This window comes from Cetorhinus maximus, chromosome 6 (genome assembly GCF_964194155.1).
Source record: "Cetorhinus maximus chromosome 6, sCetMax3.hap1.1, whole genome shotgun sequence".
NCBI lineage: Eukaryota > Metazoa > Chordata > Chondrichthyes > Lamniformes > Cetorhinidae > Cetorhinus > Cetorhinus maximus.
This window is the reverse complement of record NC_135884.1, coordinates 103,307,040-103,329,492: the sequence shown is the minus strand read 5'-3', so window position 1 is coordinate 103,329,492 and position 22,453 is coordinate 103,307,040. Positions and strand designations below refer to the sequence as shown.

At 46.0% G+C, this 22,453-nt stretch overlaps 1 protein-coding gene across 3 annotated transcripts in view; it reads left to right on the top strand.

Moving 5' to 3' along the window:
• Positions 1 to 22,453, top strand: part of dus2 (dihydrouridine synthase 2) — a 116,590-nt gene that overhangs the window by 88,637 nt on the left and 5,500 nt on the right. For all 3 annotated transcript variants that reach the window (XM_078544229.1, XM_078544230.1, XM_078544231.1), the window contains exons 13-15: positions 12,213 to 12,368; positions 14,408 to 14,495; positions 15,377 to 15,450. In XM_078544229.1, coding sequence (XP_078400355.1) covers positions 12,213 to 12,368; positions 14,408 to 14,495; positions 15,377 to 15,450 — 318 coding nt within the window. The remainder of the gene's footprint in view (positions 1 to 12,212; positions 12,369 to 14,407; positions 14,496 to 15,376; positions 15,451 to 22,453) is intronic.

The window sequence follows — 22,453 nt, the reverse complement described above, 5'->3', positions numbered from 1 at the left end:
GCCAATTAAGACCCGCCCAGCGGGGTTGCGACTCCCGTGTTCATCAGGAAAATTAAATCGACAGCGGGCGTGTTCAGACCGCCGGTTCCAATCAGGAACCAGCAGTCTGTATAAAGAGTGGCCAGGCAGCCTCCTTTAGGCTGTTCACCCTGGCCAGTCACCGGGCAGCACAGGAGGTGAGGGCAGAGGAGGAGGAGGGGGACAGGCTGCAGGGTAGGCCAGTGGGGGGCCACTGTGCCCCTCAGCTCTCAGATGCCTGCCTTGCTGTCCTCCTCCAAGAGGTGTCCAACCATCGGGATGTCTTGTTTCCGGAGGATGGGAGGAGGAGGGCCCCCCACGTCACCAGGCAGGCGTGGCAGGAGGTGGCGGAGGCTGTAAGATCCCATGATGCTGTGTGGCGCACCGGAACACAGTGCCGCAAGCGCGTCAATGATTTGCTGTGCTCTGGAAGGGTGAGTACCATGTCAGCCTTGGCCATTTGACCCAGCAGGTAGCCTTAGCCTTTGAGGCCCCCCCGCCCCCCACCCACCCACGTCTCAGTATCGTTACTGCATTGGGCATTTGGCGCACACTGGGTGGACAAACAGATAGTGACCATGCTTACATCAGCCTTAGTGGTTGAGGAGAAGATGGGTTCTCCCTGCAGTATATGTTGGGGTTTGTTGCATTTGAGTAGTCTGGGGGCAACCTGCAGGGGAGGCAGCTAGACACATACTCAGAACTCCAACACATGTCTTATTGATGGTGATGAGATGGTGGAAGGGGAGCCTCAAGGTGTCGTGGCCAAGAGACATCTGCTGGCCTCGGGGCCACACCTAGTTGCGCCTCCTTGCCATGGGCGCTAAGACCCGTGTGTTATTCAAAGTGATAGATGCCGAATGTGTCCAAGGTGTCCGTTGTGGGGAAGGGGTTGGGACCAGCCGTACTATCTTCTGGGGACTGCGCCAAGGGGAAATGTTGCCTTCTGTCCACCTGTTCTATGCCCCTCATAACGGAATGAAGGTCAATAATATGATCTGTCAGTCTCCTGTGCTCCACGGCAAATGTCGCAAGTGCATGTAATGTTTCCTCATCACCGCAACTCTCCAGGACAGCATGCATCCAGGTCAGGAACCTCTGCACTCTCCCCACTCCAATGCCATCCCTCCCATGAAGCGCAGGTCACAACTGAACACAGAAGTGTAGATGTGGCCTCGACAGCGTTTTCTGCACTTGCAACATGACCTCCCTTTTCCTACATTCTATTCCTCGGCTAATAAAGGCAAGTCTGGCTTCGACCTTGTTAAACACCTTATGTTCCTGTTCTGCTACCTTAACGGGTCTGCCCAGCAAAGTCTCTGTAATCGTCGTGACTTCCCATGGTCCTACCATTACTCATATATTCCCGTACCTTGCTTGTCTTGCCCAAGTGCTTAACCGAACACTTATCCACATAACATTCCATGCGGCATTCCTTAGGCCATCTGACCAGCCTGTCTGTATGCACATGTAATGTTTGGGCCTCCTCTTGACTATTTTCCACCCCACCAATGTTCATCCCCTTAGGTTCTTGAAGGGTGAGTGACTTATAAGGCTGGGGGGGAAAAGGATGAAAGGTGTTAGTGACTGAACGCTAACCGATGCACTGTCCTTGTTAATTTCAGCATCACCACCGCATGGCCGCCAGGAACAAGTCCTGAGCCCCCCCCTCCACGCCTGAGGGCCAAGACTTGCAACTTGCGTCACATCCTTTCAGCGAGCCAGGCACGAGCGCAGTGACAAACACTTCAGTGGGAAATATAACATCGGCTAGTGTCCTGGGGCACAGTGGAGAGGGCACTTCACAATTGCTGGAGGAGATGGCACAGACAGAGAATGCCGATGGCACCAGCAGCCGGAAGACTGCAGGGGACCAGGCACATGCTGAGTCCAGCGATGATGATGTGCCTCTGGAGATTTCAGCCATGCAGCAGCTGCAGGACAAGCGGCCGGGTGCGCGGGAGCATCTGGCAGGGTTTCATGAGGGTGTGCTTCAGTTGGTCTCTGTGGTGGAGGAATCCAGGCAGAGAGTCAGTGATGGCATGAACCTCAGGACGGAGCTTCAGGCTTCCTCCATTGAGAGATTGGCGACTCTCATGGAGAGGGGCTTCAATCGGATTTAGAATCTCCTGATTGGGTTACGCTCTGACCTGCAAGCCCTCACAGCACTAATGGACACAGGTGGTCATTGGCAATGTGGGAGATGTTCTAGGCACCAAGTGTCGGTGCTCGGTGCCCATCCATCTGCAGTGAGCAGGGAGGTCCAATGTGACCTCACGTCGGCACAGCAGCTGCCTGTCGTCTCTGCGAGCCCCTCTCAGGGCGCTCCGGATGAGGGCAGCAGCTCCTCCGCCCCTCTGCCAGTGACCGTTGCATCCGTTGAGGCTGCGACAACTGGGGAGGTGCCAGTTCTGGAACTGGCCACTCCCTCTCAGGCGGGGCCAGCACAGGCTCCACGGGCCAGAGGACGCCCGCCAAGGTCATCGAGGCCAACAGGACAGCAGAGTCAGCAGGCTGTCTCACAAGCCACTCCCAGCGATGGGGCGGCACCAAGACGTAGCACCCGAAAATGTAAGCATAAGGCACGTTAGGCACTCCACAGGTATGTCACTGGTGATTTTGTGTTGGCCCGAGATTAGGGAAAACATAATTATGTACGTCTGAGCGACGTTTGTGTTTTATTTTGGACGGAATAAAGTCCACTTTCCTGACCATTGCTGAGGGTGTTTCCTTTGTGCTGCATTTGTATGTTTCACAGACATCTCATGAGTGCTTGAGTGGACATTGATGTTTCTGTACTCAGCCCTTAGTTGCAGCTGATGAGGTGGAAGATATAGCACCTAAGTGCGACGTGTGGAAGCGCCAGGCAATGCTGGTCCTGCTGATCCATGTGTGTGGAGCTAGCTGAAGGTTCGTTGGATTAAAGTGTCCCGGGTGTCCCTGCCTCCTTGGTGTAATAGCAGGTCGGCGTGCTGCCCCTCATCATTGCCCTGTGCTTCCTCATCCTCTGAGCCACTGCTGGATTCCTCATGTGCAGCCTCATCCAGTGCGTCAAGATCTTCATTGTCAACTGCATGCCCCCTTTCCAGCACAAGATTGTGCAGAGCGCAGCATGCTACCACTATCACAGAGACGTGATCTAGGGAGTACTGGAGTGTGCCCCCTGAGCGGTCCAGGCAACGGAAGCGCATCTTGAGAAGACTGATGGTTCTCTCCACCACAGCCCTTGTGGTGCCATGGGTCCTATTATACCGCTGCTCAGCTTCTGTTCTTGGATGGCGGAGAGGTGAGGGGATAGCCCTTGTCACCCAGCAGCCATCCATCCAGCCGGGCTGGAGCACTGAAGAGCCCCGGCACCTGGGAGTGTCTGAGGATGTAGGCGTCGTGGGAGCTGCCTGGGTACCTTGCACAGACTTGCAGAATCAGCATCCTGTGATCACACACTATCTGCACGTTCATGGAGTGGAAGCCCTTCCTGTTGACGAAGGCACCGGGCTCACCTGCTGGCGCCTTGATGGCCACATGTGTACAGTCTATAGCATCCTGGACGCGGGGGAAGCCAGCAATGGCCGCGAAGCCTCTGGCTCACTGTGCCTGACTTGCCTGGTCGCAGTGGAAGTGGATGAAGGTCAATGCACGTCTGAACAGAGCGTCTGTAACTTAGCACAAATGTGGACAGCTGATTGGGAGACACCACAAAGATCACCCACCGAACCCTAGATGGAGCCAGATGCGTAGAAGTGGAGGGCAACTGTGACCTTTAGAGCCGCTAGCATGGGGTATCCATCCACACAGTTAGGGGAGATCTCGGGGCCAATCATATGACAGATATAGTTGACTGTCCCCCTTGACAGTCGGAGCCTCCTTCGGTACTGCACCTCAGTCATATTGAGGTAGCTGCTTCGCCACCTGCATACCTTGGCAGCAGGATAGTGGTGTCTTCTGCAGCCCCTTCCACCTTGGACAACCTCTTGGCCCTGCGCCCCTTGTGCCTGCGCCTGGCCTCCCAAAGGTGGCTCCCCTGGAGGCTGATTGTGCACTCCTGGCCTCCTCCTTATTCTATCTCTCCCTTCCTCCTCAGAGGAGCTGCCTCCAGTGGAGATGTTAGAACCCATACCCAGGCTAAATGGAGGCCTCCGGAAAGCTGCAGGCCCGATAAAGATTACTGTCTGCAGACTGCTGAGCTGAAGCTTCAAAGTACAGAGAAAGCTATTGGAAATCGATCTGAACTGCTAACAATCACACAGGCAAGTTTAAAACACTTTCTGCATTAAATACTTCAGAAAAAACATTAACAACCCCTCTGAGCCCACATATCCCGCCCGTGGATGAGGCTAGTTAAAAAAATCACTTACCTGCCTGCCCATTGGGCCCGTGCGCCAAGGCAAAGATCACACGGGCTCCTCGAAATCGGCGTCGATTGCCGAGTTAAGAGCCTTAACAAGGCCTTTAATTAATGGCGGGTTCGCGTCACGCTTTATAGCCTGCCCGCCCACCTAAATATCGCGATGCCGCGTGCTGACGTCGGGTCACTCGCGCGACGTCAGCGCGCGACATTTTAAGCGCTGACATGCGGGCTCCGCCACCCGCACATCAGCCATAAAATTCTGCCCCATGACTGGCCAGAGCCTGCAACGACAATGTGACAGGTAACACTTTACACTCAGGCTTTCCAGTTGAAGTGTTTAGGTAGGTAGTTTCAGTGTTTAATGTTGACCTAAAATATGACCAAAAATCATAGCAGAAGGAACGGATGCACACATAAGATTTTGAATTATATACTTCAGAAGCCTTACTGACAGGACAGGAACAAAATGTAAAAAAAGACTCTGTTCTTGGAAAACCATTTATTTTTTCATTAATATGCCACCTGTTGACTCCATTTTATTTAACATGTGAACGTGTTCTGCCTGTGCCTTCCTATTGCAAACACCAGATTTTATACATCAGGCATTGTCTGATATGAGGAAAAATGCATGTTTTAGTCATGAGTCTTGAATTTTTTCTGATAACTTTATCTAAAACACTTCTTCCAAGTAGCTACACTTTGATTTTGCTTAAGTCTAGGTTGTAATTCTGTCAAGTAAAGTGAAATGAATCAATAAGTCCCCAAAGAAAATAAGTTATACTTGTTTATTTTTTTAATTTTCATTCAGTTTATTTTACATGCACTAAAAAGACTTTCCAGTTGTGCTGCCCATGAACAGAAGCTTAAATAAATAACTAACTTCTGAATGTTGTGCTGAATTATGATATAAATCATGTCACATTTTATTGGATTATATTGAGATGATTTGTTTGGTGCTTGTGCTGCTGGTAAATGTCCTAGCTCCCAGTAGGATATATCGCCGTGCACTGCCCAAAATCTTCCTCTGGTAATTTTAACAGACAGAAAATTGCAGGCTCTTCATGTCTGAATTTCCAATACAGGCAGGCAAGTGGGATCGCTGTGTACTGCTCAGATTGCAAATACTGAAGTATTCCCCTTCTATGGCCATTTGAACTGGGTTCAAAGACTGAACAGAACAGAATGCTGATTGGCTGGCAAGTGGTGTTGCCATGGAGAATGCACCTGTGATGGTGTATGACAGCTAACTGCCAAGCATTGTTTGAAATTTAAACCAGGCAGCTTGACCCTGATTGGTCAAAGCATTGCCCTGAGGAATGAGTCAGCGATGCTTAGCAGTTAACTGACCGTCACCATCAGTGGTGTATTTTCCATGGCAACACCACTTGCCAACCAATCAGCACTCTCTTCACATACAGTATAAATTGTTGTTTTCCCCCTTAACTTGGTATTCTTGCGAGTGTCCTGATAAGTGCAAGACAAAAAGCTTAGGCATGTATCCTTTTTCAGCAATACTTCCTTAATAATGAACTCTAGCATTTTCCTGCCAACTGATGCCATGTTATTACATTAGCTTTGTTACAATCTCCTCTCACTTCTTGATTAAAAACTTGGTCCCACAGTATAGCAACTATTAGGGGACCTATCTACCAGTGTTTTCTGCTCCTTTTCATTTCTTATCTCCACCTACATTAATTCTACTTCCAGCTCTTCCAAGCCATGATCCTTCATTACTTCTGTCTTTATGTCAGGCTTTATTATCAAGGCTGCACCCTCCCACCCACCCCGCCCCCTCACACCAGCCAGCCCACCTTTTGCATTTCTTTGTCTTTTTGGCACATAAAGGGCCCGGGAATATTTAATTCTCAATCTTGGTCATCGTACAACCACGCTTCTGTAATGGTTGTTAGATCAAACGCATTTATCACTGTGCCATTAACTTGTCTATATTGTTACAAATGCTTTGTTCATTCAAATAAAAGTGCTCTTAATTTAAACTTTTCACCTTTTCCCTGATTTAACTTATTCACTGATGCACTATTACCATTAAACTCTCTGTTCCTTCCTCATAGACTCATAGATGTTTACAGCACAGAAGGAGGCCATTTGGCCCATCGTGTCCGCGCCAGTCAACAAAGATCTGACTACGCTAATCCTATTTTCCAGCGCTTGACCCATAGCCCTGGAGGCTATGGCAACGCAAGTGAACATCTAAATACTTCTTAAATGTTACGAGAGTTTCTGACTCAACCTCCCTTTCAGGCAGTGAGTTCCAGACTCCCACCACCCTCTGGGTGAAAAACTTTCTCTTCAACTACCCTCCTAGCCTTCTTCCTCTTACTTAAATCTATGCCCCCTGGTTATTGACCACTCTACTAATGGAAAAAATGCCTTCCTATCCACCCTTTCTATGCCCCTCATAATCTTATACACCGCTATCAGGTCTCCTCTTAACCTTCGCTGCTCCAAGGAAAACAACCCCAGCCTATCCAGTCTTTCCTCATAGCTCAGACCCTCCAGCCCAGGCAGCATCCTGGTAAATATCCTCTGCACCCTCTCCAGTGCAATCACATCCTTCCTATAATGTGGTGACCAGAACTGCACGCAGTACTCCAGTTGTGGCCTAATCAGCGTTTTATACAGTTCCAGTATAACCTCCATGATCTTGTATTCTATGCCTCAGCTAATAAAGGCAAGTATCCCATATGCAGTCTTAATCACCTTATCTACCTGTCCCGCTACCCTCAGGGATCTGTGGACATGCACACCAAGGTCCCTCTGATCTTCAGTACTTTCCAGTGTCCTACCATTCATCGTGTAATCCCTTGCCTTGTTAGCCCTCTCCAAGTGCATTACCTCACGCTTTTCCGGGTTGAATTCCATTAGCTACTGTTCTACCCACCTGACCAGTTCATTGATATCCTCCTGCAGTTTACGGCTATGCTCCTCACTATTTACCACCCTACCAATTTTCATGCCACCCACGAACTTCTTGATCATACCTCCTACATTTAAGTCCAAATCATTTATGTACACCACAAACAGCAAGAGCCCCAGCACCGAGTCCTGCGGAACCCCACTGGAAACAGACTTCCAGTCACAGAAACATCGCCCTCTGCTTTCTGCCTCTCAGCCAATTTTGGATGCCACTTTGCCTTGAATCCCATGGGCTCTTACTTTCTTGACCAGTCTACCATGAGGGATCTTATCAAAAGCCTTGATAAAGTCCATGTAGACCACATCAAATACATTACCCTCATCGGCACTCCTGGTTACCTCCTCAAAAAATTCAATAAAATTTGTGAAACACGACCTTCCCTGAACAAATCCATGTTGACTATCCCTGATTAATCCATGTCGCTCCAAGTGCAAATATATTCTGTCCCTCCGAATTCTTTCTAGTAACTTCCCACCACCGCGGTTAGACTGGTTGGCCTGTAAATCCCTGGCCTATCCTTTCCTCCCTTTTTTAATAATGGGACAATGTTAACAGTTCACCAGTCCTCTAGCACCTCACCTGTGGCCAGACAGGATTTGAAAATTACTGCCAGGACCCCTGATATTTCTTCCCTTTCCTCTCTCAGCTGCCTGGGATCCATCTCATCTGGGCCTGCGGATTTATCCACTTTTAAGGCCACTAAACCCGCTCGTACCTCCTCTCTCTGTTAATTTCCTCTAATATTTCACAGCTCTCTACCCTGATGTATATACTTGCATCGTCCTTTTCCATTGTGAAGACCGATGCAAAGTATTCATTGAGGACTGTACCTCTTCCAGGTCCACACACACATTACCTCTATGGTCCCTAATTGGCCCTATTCTTTCCCTAGTTATTCTCTTGCTCTTTATATATTTAAAAAACCGCTTTGGGTTTTCCTTAATTCTACCCACCAACATTTTCTTGTGCATTCTCTTAGCTTTCCTAATTTCCTTTTTAAGTGCCCCCCTGCACTTTTTATACTCCTTTAGGGACTCTGCCGTATTGTGCCCTCGGTACATGCCATAAGCTTTTCCTTTTTTCTTAATCCTAACCTTGATGTCCCTTGACATCCATGGTTCTCCAGACTTGGTCCCCCCACTTTGTCATTACAGGAACATATTTGCCCTGTACTCTTTCTATTACCTTCGTGAATGCCTCCCACTGCTCTGACACAGTTTCATCTGCAAGTAACTGCTCCAGTCCGCTTGGACCAAATCATATCACATCTTAGTAAAATTAGCCTTTCCCCAGTTTAGAACTTTTATTCTTGGCCCAACCTTATCCTTTTCCACAACTATCCTAAATCTAACTGAGTTATGGTCACTATCTCCAGAATGCTGCCCAACTGATACGACTTCCACCTGTCCAGGCTCATTTCCGAATATTAGGTCCAGAACTGCCCCCTCCCTTGTTGGGCTTTCTACGTACTGGCTAAAAAAGTTCTCCTGGATGCAACTTAAGAATTTTGCTCCCTCCCTCCCTTGCACACTAAAACTATCCCAGTTAATATTTTGGTAGTTAAAATCCCCTACTATTACTGCTTTATTATTCTTACATTTCTCTGAAATTTGATTACATATTTGACCTTCTATCTCTTCCTGACTGTTTGGGGGCCTATAGTACACACCCAACAGCGTGTTTGCCCCTTTTGTGTTTTTTAATTCTACCCATATGGCCTCATTTGATATCATCCCTCCTCACTGCTATAACTGATTCCTTGATTAACATTGCGACCGCCCCCCCCCTCCACTTCTATCCCCCTCTCTGTCTCACCTGAATACCCTATAACCAGGAATGTTGAGCTGCCAATCCTGCCCTTCCTTTAGCCAAGTCTCGGTCATAGCTATGATCTCATACTCCCACGTGCCTATCTGTGCACTCAGCTCGTCTATCTTATTCCTTTGGCTTCTTGCATTAAAATATATTCCATTTAGCCTTGCTAAACTCATTTCTTTTTTGCCTAGCCTATGTTTCCCCTGCGCTCCAGACTCATTTACTAGCGTTTTAACTTCTAATTCCATGGCCAGGATATTGAGGTTAGCGAGCGAGGGGGCGGGGCCTGCTCGCCGACGTGTAAAATGACGTGAAATGACATTGGGCAGAACTCCCGACGTCACCCCGCGTCACTTCAGTTTTCAGGTCGGCGGGGGCACAGCCGAATCAGCTGTGTGCCCGCCGACCTGTCAACGGCCTATTGAGGCCATTTAAAAATTAATTGAACTAGTTAATGGACCTGCCCGTCCAACCTTAAGGTTGACGAGCAGGCCAGGAGCCCTGACGGGCTTCCAAAAAGCATGAAACCTCATCCACGGGCGGGATGAGATTTCATATCGGTTTTTTTAAATTTAATAAAAGTTTAATTAAAAGTGATGGACATGTCCCAACTCATGTGACAGTGTCACACGAGGGGACATGTCAAGGAAATTTTATTTCTCTACATTTACCATTTTTAAATTTGAAGCCAATCTCCCTGAGGCAGCACTCTCACAGGAATCCCCCCCGCCCGCACAGAGAGCACATAGCACTTCCTGTTGGACCTCACGCTGGGCGGGCCATTCATGTAAAATGGCAGCACGCCCCCAATCGGAGGTGCGCCCGCTCCTGAACTTCCCCCCAAGGGGGGTAAATTCTTCCCCATCTCAGCTTATCTTCCCTCTGAACTACTTTTCAGGATCCCATTCCCCTGCCAATTTAGTTTAAATCCACCGAACAGCATTAGCAAACCTCCTGGTGAGGATGCTAATTCCTGTTCAGATGTAACCCACCCAACTTGTACAAGTCCCATCTCCCCCAGAAATGGTCCCAATGCCCCAGGAATCTAAAGCCCTCCCTCCTGCACCATCTCTGCAGCCATGCATTCATCTGCTCTATCTTTCTGTCCTTATACTCACTACTGCGTGGCACCAGGAGTAATCCGGACATTCCTACCTTTGAAGTCCTGCTTGCAGGACCTTTTTTCTTTTTCTTCCGATGTCATTGGTCCCAACATGGACCAGGACCTCTGGCTGTTCACCCTCCCCACCTTCAGAATGCCCTTCAGTCGTTCAGTGGCACCCAGGAGGCAACATACCATCCTGGAGTCACGTCTACGGCCACAGAAATGCCTGTCTACTCCCCTCACTAATGAGTCCCCTACCACTATTGCCCTTCCACGCTTCTCACTCCCTCGCCCTGAGCAGCTGGACCACCGACAGTGCCATGGTCTTGGCTCTGGTTGGCCTCCACAGAGGAACCGTCACTCTCACCGTTTTCCAAGGCCAAGAAACGGTTTGTGACGAGATGCACTCGGGATTCCCTCACCACCTGCCTGATCCCCTTCTTCGGTCTGGCGGTCACCCATTCCCTCTCGCCTTGCACGTCCTTAAGCTGCGGGGAGACCACGTCCTGAAACGTGTTCTCCACGAGCCTCTCAGTCTCATGAATGCACCGTAGTGCCGCCAACTGCCGCTCAAGCTGCAAAACCCAGAGCTCGAGTTGCACCAGTCGAAGGCACCTCCTCCACACATGGTCATCCAGACCACCAGGAGCATCTAGGATTTCCCACATAGCGCAGTATGAGCAAATCATGGGACTGAGCTCCACAGACATATCTTAACTAAATAGAATATGGACCCTTGCTTTTATTTTTTACCCTTACTCCTCCTTAAGTCTCACTGTTTTAACCTCTCTCTTCTGAAGTTAAACTGAAGTCCCCACCGCTCTCCGCGTCCTTTTTAAACTGAAGTCCCCGCCGCTCTCCACATCCTTTTTAAACTGAAGTCCCCACCGCCCACCGCGTCCTTTTTAAACTGAAGTACCCGCCGCTCTCCACGTCCTTTTTAAACTGAAGTCCCCGCCACTCTCCACGTCCTTTTTAAACTGAAGTCCCCGCCGCTCTCCGCGTCCTTTTTAAACTGAAGTCCCCACCGCTCTCCATGTCCTTTTCAAACTGAATTCCCCACCGCTCTCCATGTCCTTTTCAAACTTTCCTAACACAATCATCTTGACCCAATTGTTACACTACTCAATGGCCTTGGCTTTTCTCTTTAGATTTATAAATACCCGTCACCTGAATACCACAGCCCCTCCAGCCCCGCCAAACCCCACTTTTTAGCTTGAAACCCTATCCATAGCCCTAGTTACTTGCTTCATCAGGAGACTGGTCCCAGGTCAGTTTAAGTGGAGTCTGTCCCAGTAAAGCAGCTCCCTCTTTCCCAGTTGTTGGTGCTAGTTCTTCATGAATCAAAACCTCTGTCTCCCACATGACCCTTTGAGGCTTGCATTCAACTCTGACTTGTTTAACCTTCTGCCAGTTTGCACCTGCCTTGGGTATTAAGCCAGAGATTATTATCCTTAAGGTCCTTCTTATTAATTTGGACCCATCTTCTCAAATTCCCTCAGCAGAACCTCATTCCTCATTCTACCTATGTCATTGGTTCCTACATGGGTCACAACAACTGGATCTTCCTCCTTCTTGAGTTCTTTTCCAAGGTTGAGGAGGCACCCTTGATCCTTTCATCCCTCATTACTTGTTATTAATATGTCAGTCCAGATTATGTGCACAAGTGCTGGAGTAGGGCTTGAACCCACAATTTTCTGCCTCAAAGGCCAGAGCGATGCCACTGAGATTGTTTTAAGACTGGAGTACAACACAGGTGGCAACACTCTTGTCATAAAAATAATTTGAGGTGATCACACAAGAATTGTATCAAGCAATAAAACACTTTTGGCTTCTGATTTCTCCCTGCTCCCTCATAGAATATTGGTACAAAAATGTATAATTTTTCAAGTAATAAACATTAGGTATGTAATTTGTTAAAACTCAATTTTTTGTGACTAACATTAAAGGCCATTTGGTAACCATGGTTGTGTTCTTCCTATAAACAGTGAGGCTTTTGAAATGAATGAGTATTATAAAGAAGTTGCGGCTTGTTTGGAAGCAAAGAGGGAAATGTTGAATGCAAAATCTCAAGAGAAATCGGAACAAGAACCTGGCGATAATGGATCTCCTGATGCCATACAAATGGCAGTCAGGTTTAACAAGTAAGGCTGCAAAACAATTACAATAATTAGAATGTGATATTAAATTTTTTGGATGGCCTGTGCAAACATTTTTTCAGAATAGCCCTTTGGGGGTAGTTTATAGTTACAGTTTTTTAATAGCTTAAGAATTTATATATACAAATTATGTTTTATCCTGCCACTTGTCAGAATTAAATCAAACTTTGCATTATAAAGTCTGATGTCAGAGAAGTGAACTATTTTGCCTACTACAACCAGGGCATTCTGATGAAAGAACATTTTTAATCACGCATCAAATATCTGGAGTCAGTTGAATGGAGGGGAAGTCCTAGAGAACTGAAGCTTAATTTTTAGTGACATCTTTAACACCTTTCACACTGGTCATTGCATTATCCCCGAACAAGCACATTTGTGATGATCAGATTCAAATTGGTAGCTGATCATTTTTTGGAAGATTAACAGGAAAACGTCCATCAGGTTTTGAAATCTTCAATGTAATCAGATTCCCCGGTTTCATAATGTAAGTTTACCAGGTTTGTTTAGTTATTTTTTACTATGCCCATAACTCAGTGCACTTTGGCTTAAGACTGACTTTTATAAATTTTACAAATTTAACCCAAGAATAAATTTACTCACAGTTGGTTAAGTAGACCATGACGATGTTTAGTTATTAATGAGCAGCCCTCCCTGCATCGGCATGACATTGTCAACGTTTGATATCCTGTCTTTCAATTGGCTTTTAAAAGAGATACCTTTTGAGTCCTTCTGTTCTTTGCAGTTTTCTACCAAAATGTACGGAATGAGCCAGGATGAAGTAGATAGGGTAAGAAAATGGATTTCAAAGCTAGTTTTCTCAGACAGAGAAAAAAAAGACAATGATGACTATATTGGGTTAGGGTGAAAATTGAGCTAACAGGGCTGTCCCAACCTGGTTGTCCAGAGGGTCGATGAGCAGTGCCAAACAGGAAGGTCTTGGGTTAAAACACCTATCCTCACTGCACCACCAGTTTGCCGACATGCTGGATCTCAGCTGAGGCAGCACTTGAGTTCACTGTTTAGGGTTGGGGTGGGGGTTAGAATCATCTTGGGTTCCTAATCGCAACCCAGCAACTACTGCTGAAAAGAGAGCATGCCTGGAAGATCAACACACTGGCTTCAGTCTCGTGCAAAAGGGTCCGTAAACTGCACCAACCACTAGTGTGACACTAAAGTAACACTTGCAGCCTCAGATATTGGCTCCTTACCAAAGTTCTATCAGTTACAGTTGAGCTATTCTTTTCATGAATCTGGATATAAGTGGTGCCTCAGTAAGGGAACACAAATCTATGCAAAGCGGTGTAGCATACAGCTGAGTCAAAAGATTCAAATTTAACAAGCTGTCAAGATGAGAATTTTACAGGAATTACACACACACACATTGGGGGAAAGGTCTTCCCTGCCCTAACAGTGAAGAATGTTTTTCATAACCTGCTGTACACAGAGTGGGTAGCAATGGCATTCTGTCCTACTGCATATAAATCACAGTCGGAATACAGATTGCATCGTGTCCTCCCGGAACTAAAAGTTTCAGGAATTAATTACAATATGTGTGTACTGTAAAGGAAAAGCTCGAGTGAACCTGGGACAAAACAAATAAAGGAAAATGGCCAATGGAATGTCGAAGAAACTGCTGCCAGTGGAAATCATCCACTAACCATTTTTCCATCGGTCTCCACGTTTTCCTACTGACAGCAGGAGACTGTTGGCAGATTTAAAGACCATTTAATGAGATCTGTAGCCAGAATAGTTTGCCAAAGAATGTAAGCATGCTGACTTAGAAAGTAATTGCAAAGCATCTATAAACCAGTGTAGTGAGTGCACTATCAGTCCTCCTTTCTTTAAACTCTGCACCGAATCTAATTTAATGTCCAAAGACTTACCTGTCTTAACAAATGTTGTACTAAAAATTTTCAGTATTCTTTTTGTCAGCCCCACAAATTGTACCATTATGAAAATAAAATAATTGTGCACAATTTGCATTTCAAGTGACTGATTTATGTTCTTTGTGTTGCTCCCTACAGGCGTGACTACCCACCTCAAATCACCCCCAAAATGATATTACTTGAGTGGTGTCGGAAACAGAAGCTTCCTCAACCAGTGTATCTGACAGTAAGTTTTAAACCATTAGCTTGTAATGTGATTTACGTTTTCACACTGGCAAGCATGCTTTTAACTGGGCTCTCCATTGGTATGCTAAAGGAATATAGGATCCTTGTTTATCTGCCCCATGTTAAAATCCAGTTAAACAAAACTGGCAAGTAAAAATCATTTTGCAGCAGATAAAGGATGAACAACTTTGTTCCTTCATAGAAATTGAATCCTTAGCATGGACACTCCTTTACAAGCAACTGATCACATCTTCTCCAAAGCTGAAAAAGGCTACATGACTGACTGTACTCGGAGTTCCTTTAATTTGCATCAGGATAACTGGGCAGACTTTGCCATTTTAGAAAAGCAGTTAGGATATAACTGAGCTGATTGATTGAAGTGATTGACTAAGATGCCTAACTGGATGTTTTGTCCTGTGCTAGATGGTTTAAATGGTTTATTTAACTGGACCAAAAGCAAAGTACTGCAAATGCTGGAAACCTGACATAAAGATAGGCAATGCAATGAACACTGAGCAAGTCAAGACAGCATCTGTGGAGAGAGAAACAGAGTCAATGATTCAGTTTGATAAAGTTTTATTAGAATTGGAAGAGGTTAGAAATCTTTACTTCCAATTCTCCTTCTCCCCAGGCTCTACAGTTGGTTAAAAGCTGATAGATCTCTGACTTCTGCCGGTTCTGATGAATGATACAGACCTAAAATGTTACCTCTATATCTGCCTCCACAGATGCAGCCTAGCCTCCTGAGTGTTTTTTTTAATTGGATGTTTTGTTCTGTACAAGGCACAAAGGCCTTCAGAAAGATAATTTAACTGGATGTTCTGTGCTAGGTCCAAACACCTTCAGACGGATAATTTAACTGGATGTTTTATTCTGTACTAGGTACAAAGGCCTTCGGACAGATTATTTAATTCAGTTGTGACAGTAGCAGACAAAAACTACAGCTCCTCCTGTTGGTAAGTGATGAGGAGGTTGATTCCCTGCCTCTTACTAAATCCTACTCCTGGTTCTAAAAATCCCGTTGGTCTAAAATGTCCACCAGGCACTTTCATCCAGTCCTGTGGTAAACCTTTTGTTACAATTAGTTAGATTTGTCTGCTTTAATCTCAGTCTGATATTTTATTTTGCTGTTTTCTTAAGCACTGAGTTTAAACTAAATATAACCTAGTCTAAACACATCACTGTATGAAGATATAAATTTGTATTTAATTAGTGACTGAATGTTAACAAAGAACTTTACAGAAAACAAAACATTGCAGACTCTTGAATTATTAAAGAAAACTGTGCTAAAGATTAGTTATTTTTTAAAAATGTGAGAATGTTTACTTTGTGCTTTAAAAGAGCTTCCATTGCACAGTATAATGATCTGCTGAGAATGTAGCCTGGGAAACAGCAACATTTGTTAAAGATACCTGAACTATTAGATGTAGAAAATGGGCCAGATCCTTGTTGAATTAGGTAGAATAGCTGTGACCTGCTGAGTTGCACCTAGACCAATTGGTTCTGTAAGGCCCTCTACCATCTTTCATAAGTAGTGTCTAGATCCATAAATTTTCCTGACCATTTGCTGCAAGCTGCTTGTGATGTTCCACTCGCCTTAGATACTTTGGGATGTCTTTGCAAAAATGCAGCAACCCCATTGGTAGTTTCCCATTGTTAATGGGCAAGATTCTGTGCGTAGAAAAAATGATTGGTATTAGGCTGTTTAGCTGTTTCAGTTAAGTGAGATCACATTGGCAATAACCGTAGTTTCTGCAGTTTGTTGCTTCCCTTGAGTAATAAATATAATCTCATTTGATAGAATAAATGGATCACTTTTGGTAGCCAATCTTGTTTGGCCCATCTCAGTCAGGAAAAAATATTGTTTCTGGCTCATTAAAGCTAAGGAATGAAGCTCTTCCCAGTTCAAGTATGTTGACATCAAGTAAACATGTTAGGTGTAGCACAACCAGAAGCAAAGTAAAGTTCCATCTAATTCGGCCCTACTCTACCAGTATGACATTCTTTCTATTTCCCACCCTCAGCCAACCATTCTGTGGCATCTTTGAGTAAGGCTGTCATTTAGTTTTGAAGTAGAACAATTTTGTGCTACAGGCCCATGCCTACTAGGAATTGGATTAAGGTTGCCCAAAAAGCAACAAAAGCTATGGACCCTGACAACATTCTAGCTACACTACTGAACACTTGTGCTCCAGAACTAGCTGCAACTCTAGCCAAGCTGGTCCAGTACAGCTACAAGACTGGCACCTAGCCAACGATGTGGAAAATTCCCCAAGTATGTCCTGCCAATAAAGAGCAGGGCAAATCCAACCTGGCCAGTTACTGCCCCATCAATCTGTTCTCAGTCATCAGCAAAATGATGGAAGGTGTCGTCAACAGTGCTATCAAGCAGCACTTACTCAGCAATAACCTGCTCACTGACACTCAGTTTGGGTTCCGACAGGGCCACTTGGCTCCTGACCTCGTTTCAGCCATGGACCAAACATGGCCTACAGCACCAAACATGGACCAAAGAGCTGAATTCCAGTGGTAAGGTGAGAGTGATTTCCCTTGACATCAAGGCAGTATTTGACTGAGTGGCATTTAAGGAATCCTAGCAAAATTGAAAGTCAGTGGGAATTGGAGAAAACTTGCCACTGGCTGGAGTAATACCTACCACAAAGGAAGATGGGTATTTTTCTATTTGTTCATGGGATGTGGGAGTCGCTGGCTAGGCCAGCATTTAGTGCCCATCCCTAATTGCCCTTGAGAAGGTGATGGTGAGCTGCCTCCTTGAACCACTGCTGTCCATATGGTGTAGGTACATCCACAATGCTGTTAGGGCTGTTCCTTTTAGACTTTTTAATGGTTTGATACAACTGAGTGGCTTGCTAGGCCATTTCAGTGGGCTTTTAAGAGTCAACCACATTGCTGTGGGTCTGGAGTCACATGTAGGCCAGACCAGGTAAGGACGGCAGATTTCCTTCCCTAAAGGACATTAGTGAACCAGATGGGGTTTTACAACAATGGTTTCATGGTCATCATTAGACTCCCAATTCCTGATTTTTATTGAATTCAAATTCCACCATCTGCCATGATGAGATTCGAACTTGGGTCTCCAGAACATTACTCTGGGTCTCTGGATTACTAGTCCAGTGACAATACCTGTGGACTTTTACTGCCAGCAGATGGTGCCTTTCATTTCATCTCTCTGAGCCATATTTAAACCGACTCAAGGATGACAGGCCAAACAATGAACCTAATGCACTACCTGGTTACCCCATGCAAGTGAATTCTGATTTGATGCCTTACTCTTCTTCCGGTGAAACAATGGGGGAGCTGTTACCTGTCACCTGTCCAAATGTCCTCTTAGTTATGGTCATTGGAGTTCAATCACCTCAGCCCCAGATATCACTGCAGGAGTCCCTCAGGGCAGTGTCCTCGGCCCAACCATCTTCAGCTGCTTCATCAGTGACCTTCCCCAGATCATTAGGTCAGAAGTGGGGATGTTCATTGATGGCTGCACAGTGTTCAGCACCATTCACAACTCCTCAGAAACTGAAGCATTCCATGTCCGCATGCAGAAAGACCTGGACAACATTCAGGCTTAGACTAAAAAGTGGCAAGTAACATTTGAGCCACGCAAGTGCCTCAGGCAAGGACCATTTCCAACAAGAGAGAATAAACCTCCATGTCCCCTTGACATTCAACAGCATTAACATCATTGAATCACCCACCATCAATATCTTGAGGGCCACCGTTGACCAGAAACTTGACTGGAGCAGCCATGTTATGCAGTGCCTACAAGAGCAAGTCAGAAGATGGGAATTATGCAGCGAGTAACTCGCCTCTTGACTCCCCAAAGCCTGTCCGTCATCTACAAGGCACAAGTCAAAAGTGTGATGGAATACTCCCCACTTGCCTGGATGAGTGCAGTTCCAACAACACTCAAGAAGCTTGACACCATCCAGGACAAAGTAGCCTGTTTGATCGGCGCACCATCCACAAACATTCACTCCCTCCACCATCGACATATAGCGGCAGCAGCATGTACCATCTACAAGATAAACTGCAGCAACTCACCAAGGCTCCTTCGACAGCACCTTCCAAACCCATGACCCCTATTACCCAGAAGGACACGGCGGTAGACATATGGGAAAACCACCACCTGCAAGTTCCCCTCCATTCACGACCCTGACTTGGAAATGTAATGCTGCTCCTTCACTGCTGCCTTGTCGAAATCCTGGAACTTCCTTATGGCACTGTGGGTGGTTAAAGAAGGCCATTCATCATCACCTTCTCAAGGACAATTAAGGATGGGCAACAAATGCTGACCTCACCAGTGATGCCTTTCCCATGAAAGAATAACAGACCTCACTTCACCTAGGACTTTTACTGCCAGCAGATGGAGCCTTTCATTTCTTGTGTCTGAGCTATATTTAAACCAATTTGAGGGTTACAGGCCAACTGTGAACCTAATGAACTATCTGGTTACCCCATGCAAGTGAATTCTGACTGGATGTCTTACCTTCCTTCTGGTGAAACAATGGGGGAGCTGTTACCACAAGTCTGCTTGGCAGCATGGTCAAAAATGACAAATGAACTTCTATTTTTCCATCTGTCCAAATGTCTTCTCTGTAACTTGGGAGATTCCCCCTCCACAAGTATTCAAATGGTCTCTGCATCCATAACTTGTTCAGTTGTAGGTGTCTGTGATCTCAAATGATTGGAATTGTTGAGCTTGGAATGTGTTTGTACAGATTAGAATTGTTTGTGGTGGTCATTGGAATGGTGGTTTGGGACATGTACATAACAACATGGTGTGGCTGAGTATGGGTTTCCCAGTTTTAATTGCATTGCTGTCAGGAAGGACAGAGCATCCCCTCCTCTCTCCCCAGTGATTCATTGGGTTAACATTGTGTAGCCCGGCTGGACATACCAGTGGTCCCCTGTTTGGGGACATGGACTCTGCTATGTTTTAAGTTAGGGGTGCTACAGTTGGCTTTGTTGCTTTTGAGGACAACATTAGTCAAGCATTCCATTCTTGGCTAGCTGGTATGTGTGTGCTCATCAGGTGAGGCCACAGTCAGCTCAGAATATGGCCCATTCTGCTGCCCCATTTGAGGCCAGATAGTGTGCTGACACTCAATATCTAGGCCCATACATAAGTAATGTCCACTTAGAAAAGGTACCAAATGGCATCTGGCACCCATGCAGCTGTACCCCAACAACGATAGCTTTTGGAAATAAAAACTGGTGGAAAGGGAAAGATGAACTTGTCAGAGGCCAAGTGCATTCCCACAGAAATATTGGCGACCAAATCACTTTTGGTCTACTGTCCCACATGTCCTGCCAGTCGTTTCAGAGCAACACTGACTTGAGTCCTTGGAGCAGATTGTTTGCCTTGGCTCTGATGTTGCATAAACCAATGGGGGAAGGGAAGAAAATAGCTTTAAAAATAAAATTATTCACACACAGCCAAAAGAAAAAGGGTATGTAATACCTCATCAGTTATGTTGGTAGCCTGTTTGAAAATGTTTAATCATCCATTTAAATTATTAAATATTCTAAGAAATATTTAGGCTTCTAAAATCTCTAAACCCTTTTTCCCTTCTAGATTTTATGCGATTGCTTTGAAGCAATCCTAGAAACTTCTGCTTTACAGCAGCTAGATTTCATTCTAGCTGCACACTGAAAGATTAGAAAGTTCTTGGTCAGATATTTTGAAAAAGCATCTCCTGATGTTGAACAATAGGGGGCTGTCATTCCTACCATATTGGCTATTAAATCCTGTCTCAAACATCAGTGTACAGGAATTTTGACTCGAAAGTTACTGAATCAAATGTTGAGTAGGTTAAAGATGTAACTGCGAGAGTACAGGCTGTCCTAATATGTACAGTTAAAGGTTTCATTGCTTACCCCCAGGGACGTATTTATTAACTGTTTTCACTGTTGTGAAATAGATACCATCAACACAAATGAACAAAAGGTTTGGACTAAAAATTGGCTTGCCCCCCTTGTTCAGGCTTGGGGGGTCACAATTTGTGACTTGCCTGTGCAGGTTCTGTTGAAACTGCCATCTAATTACCATGATTGTAGCATAGCGCCAAGCATCTGCCAGCTGCCTCTGTGCCCAGCAGGGGGCCAAGCAGCTTTGTGCTAATAGCATGTGGTGCAACCTGCCTTCTGCTCTTAAAAGATAGCCTGTCCGTCTTAAAGGGAAGCTTCACTGAATAATAATGCTGCAATTTGAAACATGAAAGATGGAACACCAGGGCTGAGAGAGGGCTCCATATATGTGGCACTGGAGACCTTAGTGATGGAGATGGACAGGAGAAGAGACTGCATGGTTCTGCAGGAGGCCCTCAAGGATCACCTCCTGAATGAAATAGGAACAATTGGCCAGGAAGGTCAGCTTCCAGAATTGGACCTGAGGGCCTAGCAGCAGTGCCACAAGAAGTCTAATGATCTCACATGGGTGGTCAAGGTCAGTGAATGCAACTTAACCTAATATCTCCTTCCACTGCATCATCAGCCCCTCACTCTGCTTAACGCACCCCAACACATTTATCAGCATTCCCTGGCATTCAGGACCCACCCCTAATATCCAGATGCTCTACCTCACACTCTCACACCTACCAATGCTGCCAGCCTCACACCCACCTCTAGCTGCCTCCACACACCTCCAGTTATTTAGCAATGACAGCCAAACACAGCGCTAAGTAACCATTCACATCAGGACAAGCTGGCACACAATGGGAGGGAGCAGAACAGAGCTGGAGAGGGGGAGCAAAGACACTCCATCCCTGAGCCTATGGAGGAGATGGTTCTCTGTATCTTGGAGCCAGCTGCAACAGAGTGTGTGGCATCCATCATCGCTGAGAACATTGAGGATGATGGCATATTCCTGTTCTATGTCCCTTCTCCATGGCCAGCTCACCTCATCCTGCTATGTGGCATGGTGAGCAATGGTGTGATGATGGACCTGTTCTTTCCACCCCACCCCTTTCTTCACACTAACCTTCCCTTTCTGAACCTGCTGCCTGCCCAGCCACAAGAATCCAAGGAGGAAGAGAGAGAGCAACAGTAAAGCACTGATAAAGAGGCCATGTCACTTGATCTGACACCCAGATTCACCAGGCCTGATACTTACCCTGCAAGTATCTTGGAGGGCAGTATCGAGTTGGGATCGGCATGCCATGAGTCACTGGGCATGAGTGGGTTGCAGCCAGGCTAGAGAGAAAGGATTGTTCATTGCCAGCTCACCGGAGGGCATGATCACAGGCAGAGCACTCAGATGAAGACTTTGGTGGGGTGGCATACAGGAAACGCTGATGGGCTTGAACACTGATTTCTGGGTGCATTGTCTGGCCTGCCTGACAGCCTCCTGTACCGGTCAAGGGGCATGGAGGATTCCAGCTCTAACTTGGCAGAGGGCATCATGCAGAACTTCGCCTCTCCACAGTCTCTGCTCCGTCTCCCTGCTGTGTTGCAGACTCAGAGGGCTTTAGGCTTCCATAGCGTCATCTCCGGCAGTGCTATGGAAACCACATTTGTGCCCTTCATGTTTATATCTGAAGAAGCCAATCACATTTTCACTTTTATAGAAGAGCTGTAAAGCACAACATTAAAGTAATGATCAGTTTGTACAAAACATTGGCTGGATCACCTTTATGGAATCATGGAAAGGTTAAAGCACAGAAAGAGGTCATTTGGCCCTTCAAGTCCTTGCAGGCTCTCTGTGAGAGCAACTCTCCTAGTCCCATTCCCCTGCCTTTTCCTCATAGCCCTGCAATTTTTTTCTCTTCAGATAATTATTCAATTCTCCTTTGCACTGTTTGGAGCCTCAAAATAGAAAGGGCCTTGTATCTATTTAATGGCTTTGACATAAAAAAAACATATAACATATACTTCACAGGGGAATATGACCTTCGATTCCAATTATGAGGAATGATCAAAGGATAAAAAGGTGGGATTTAA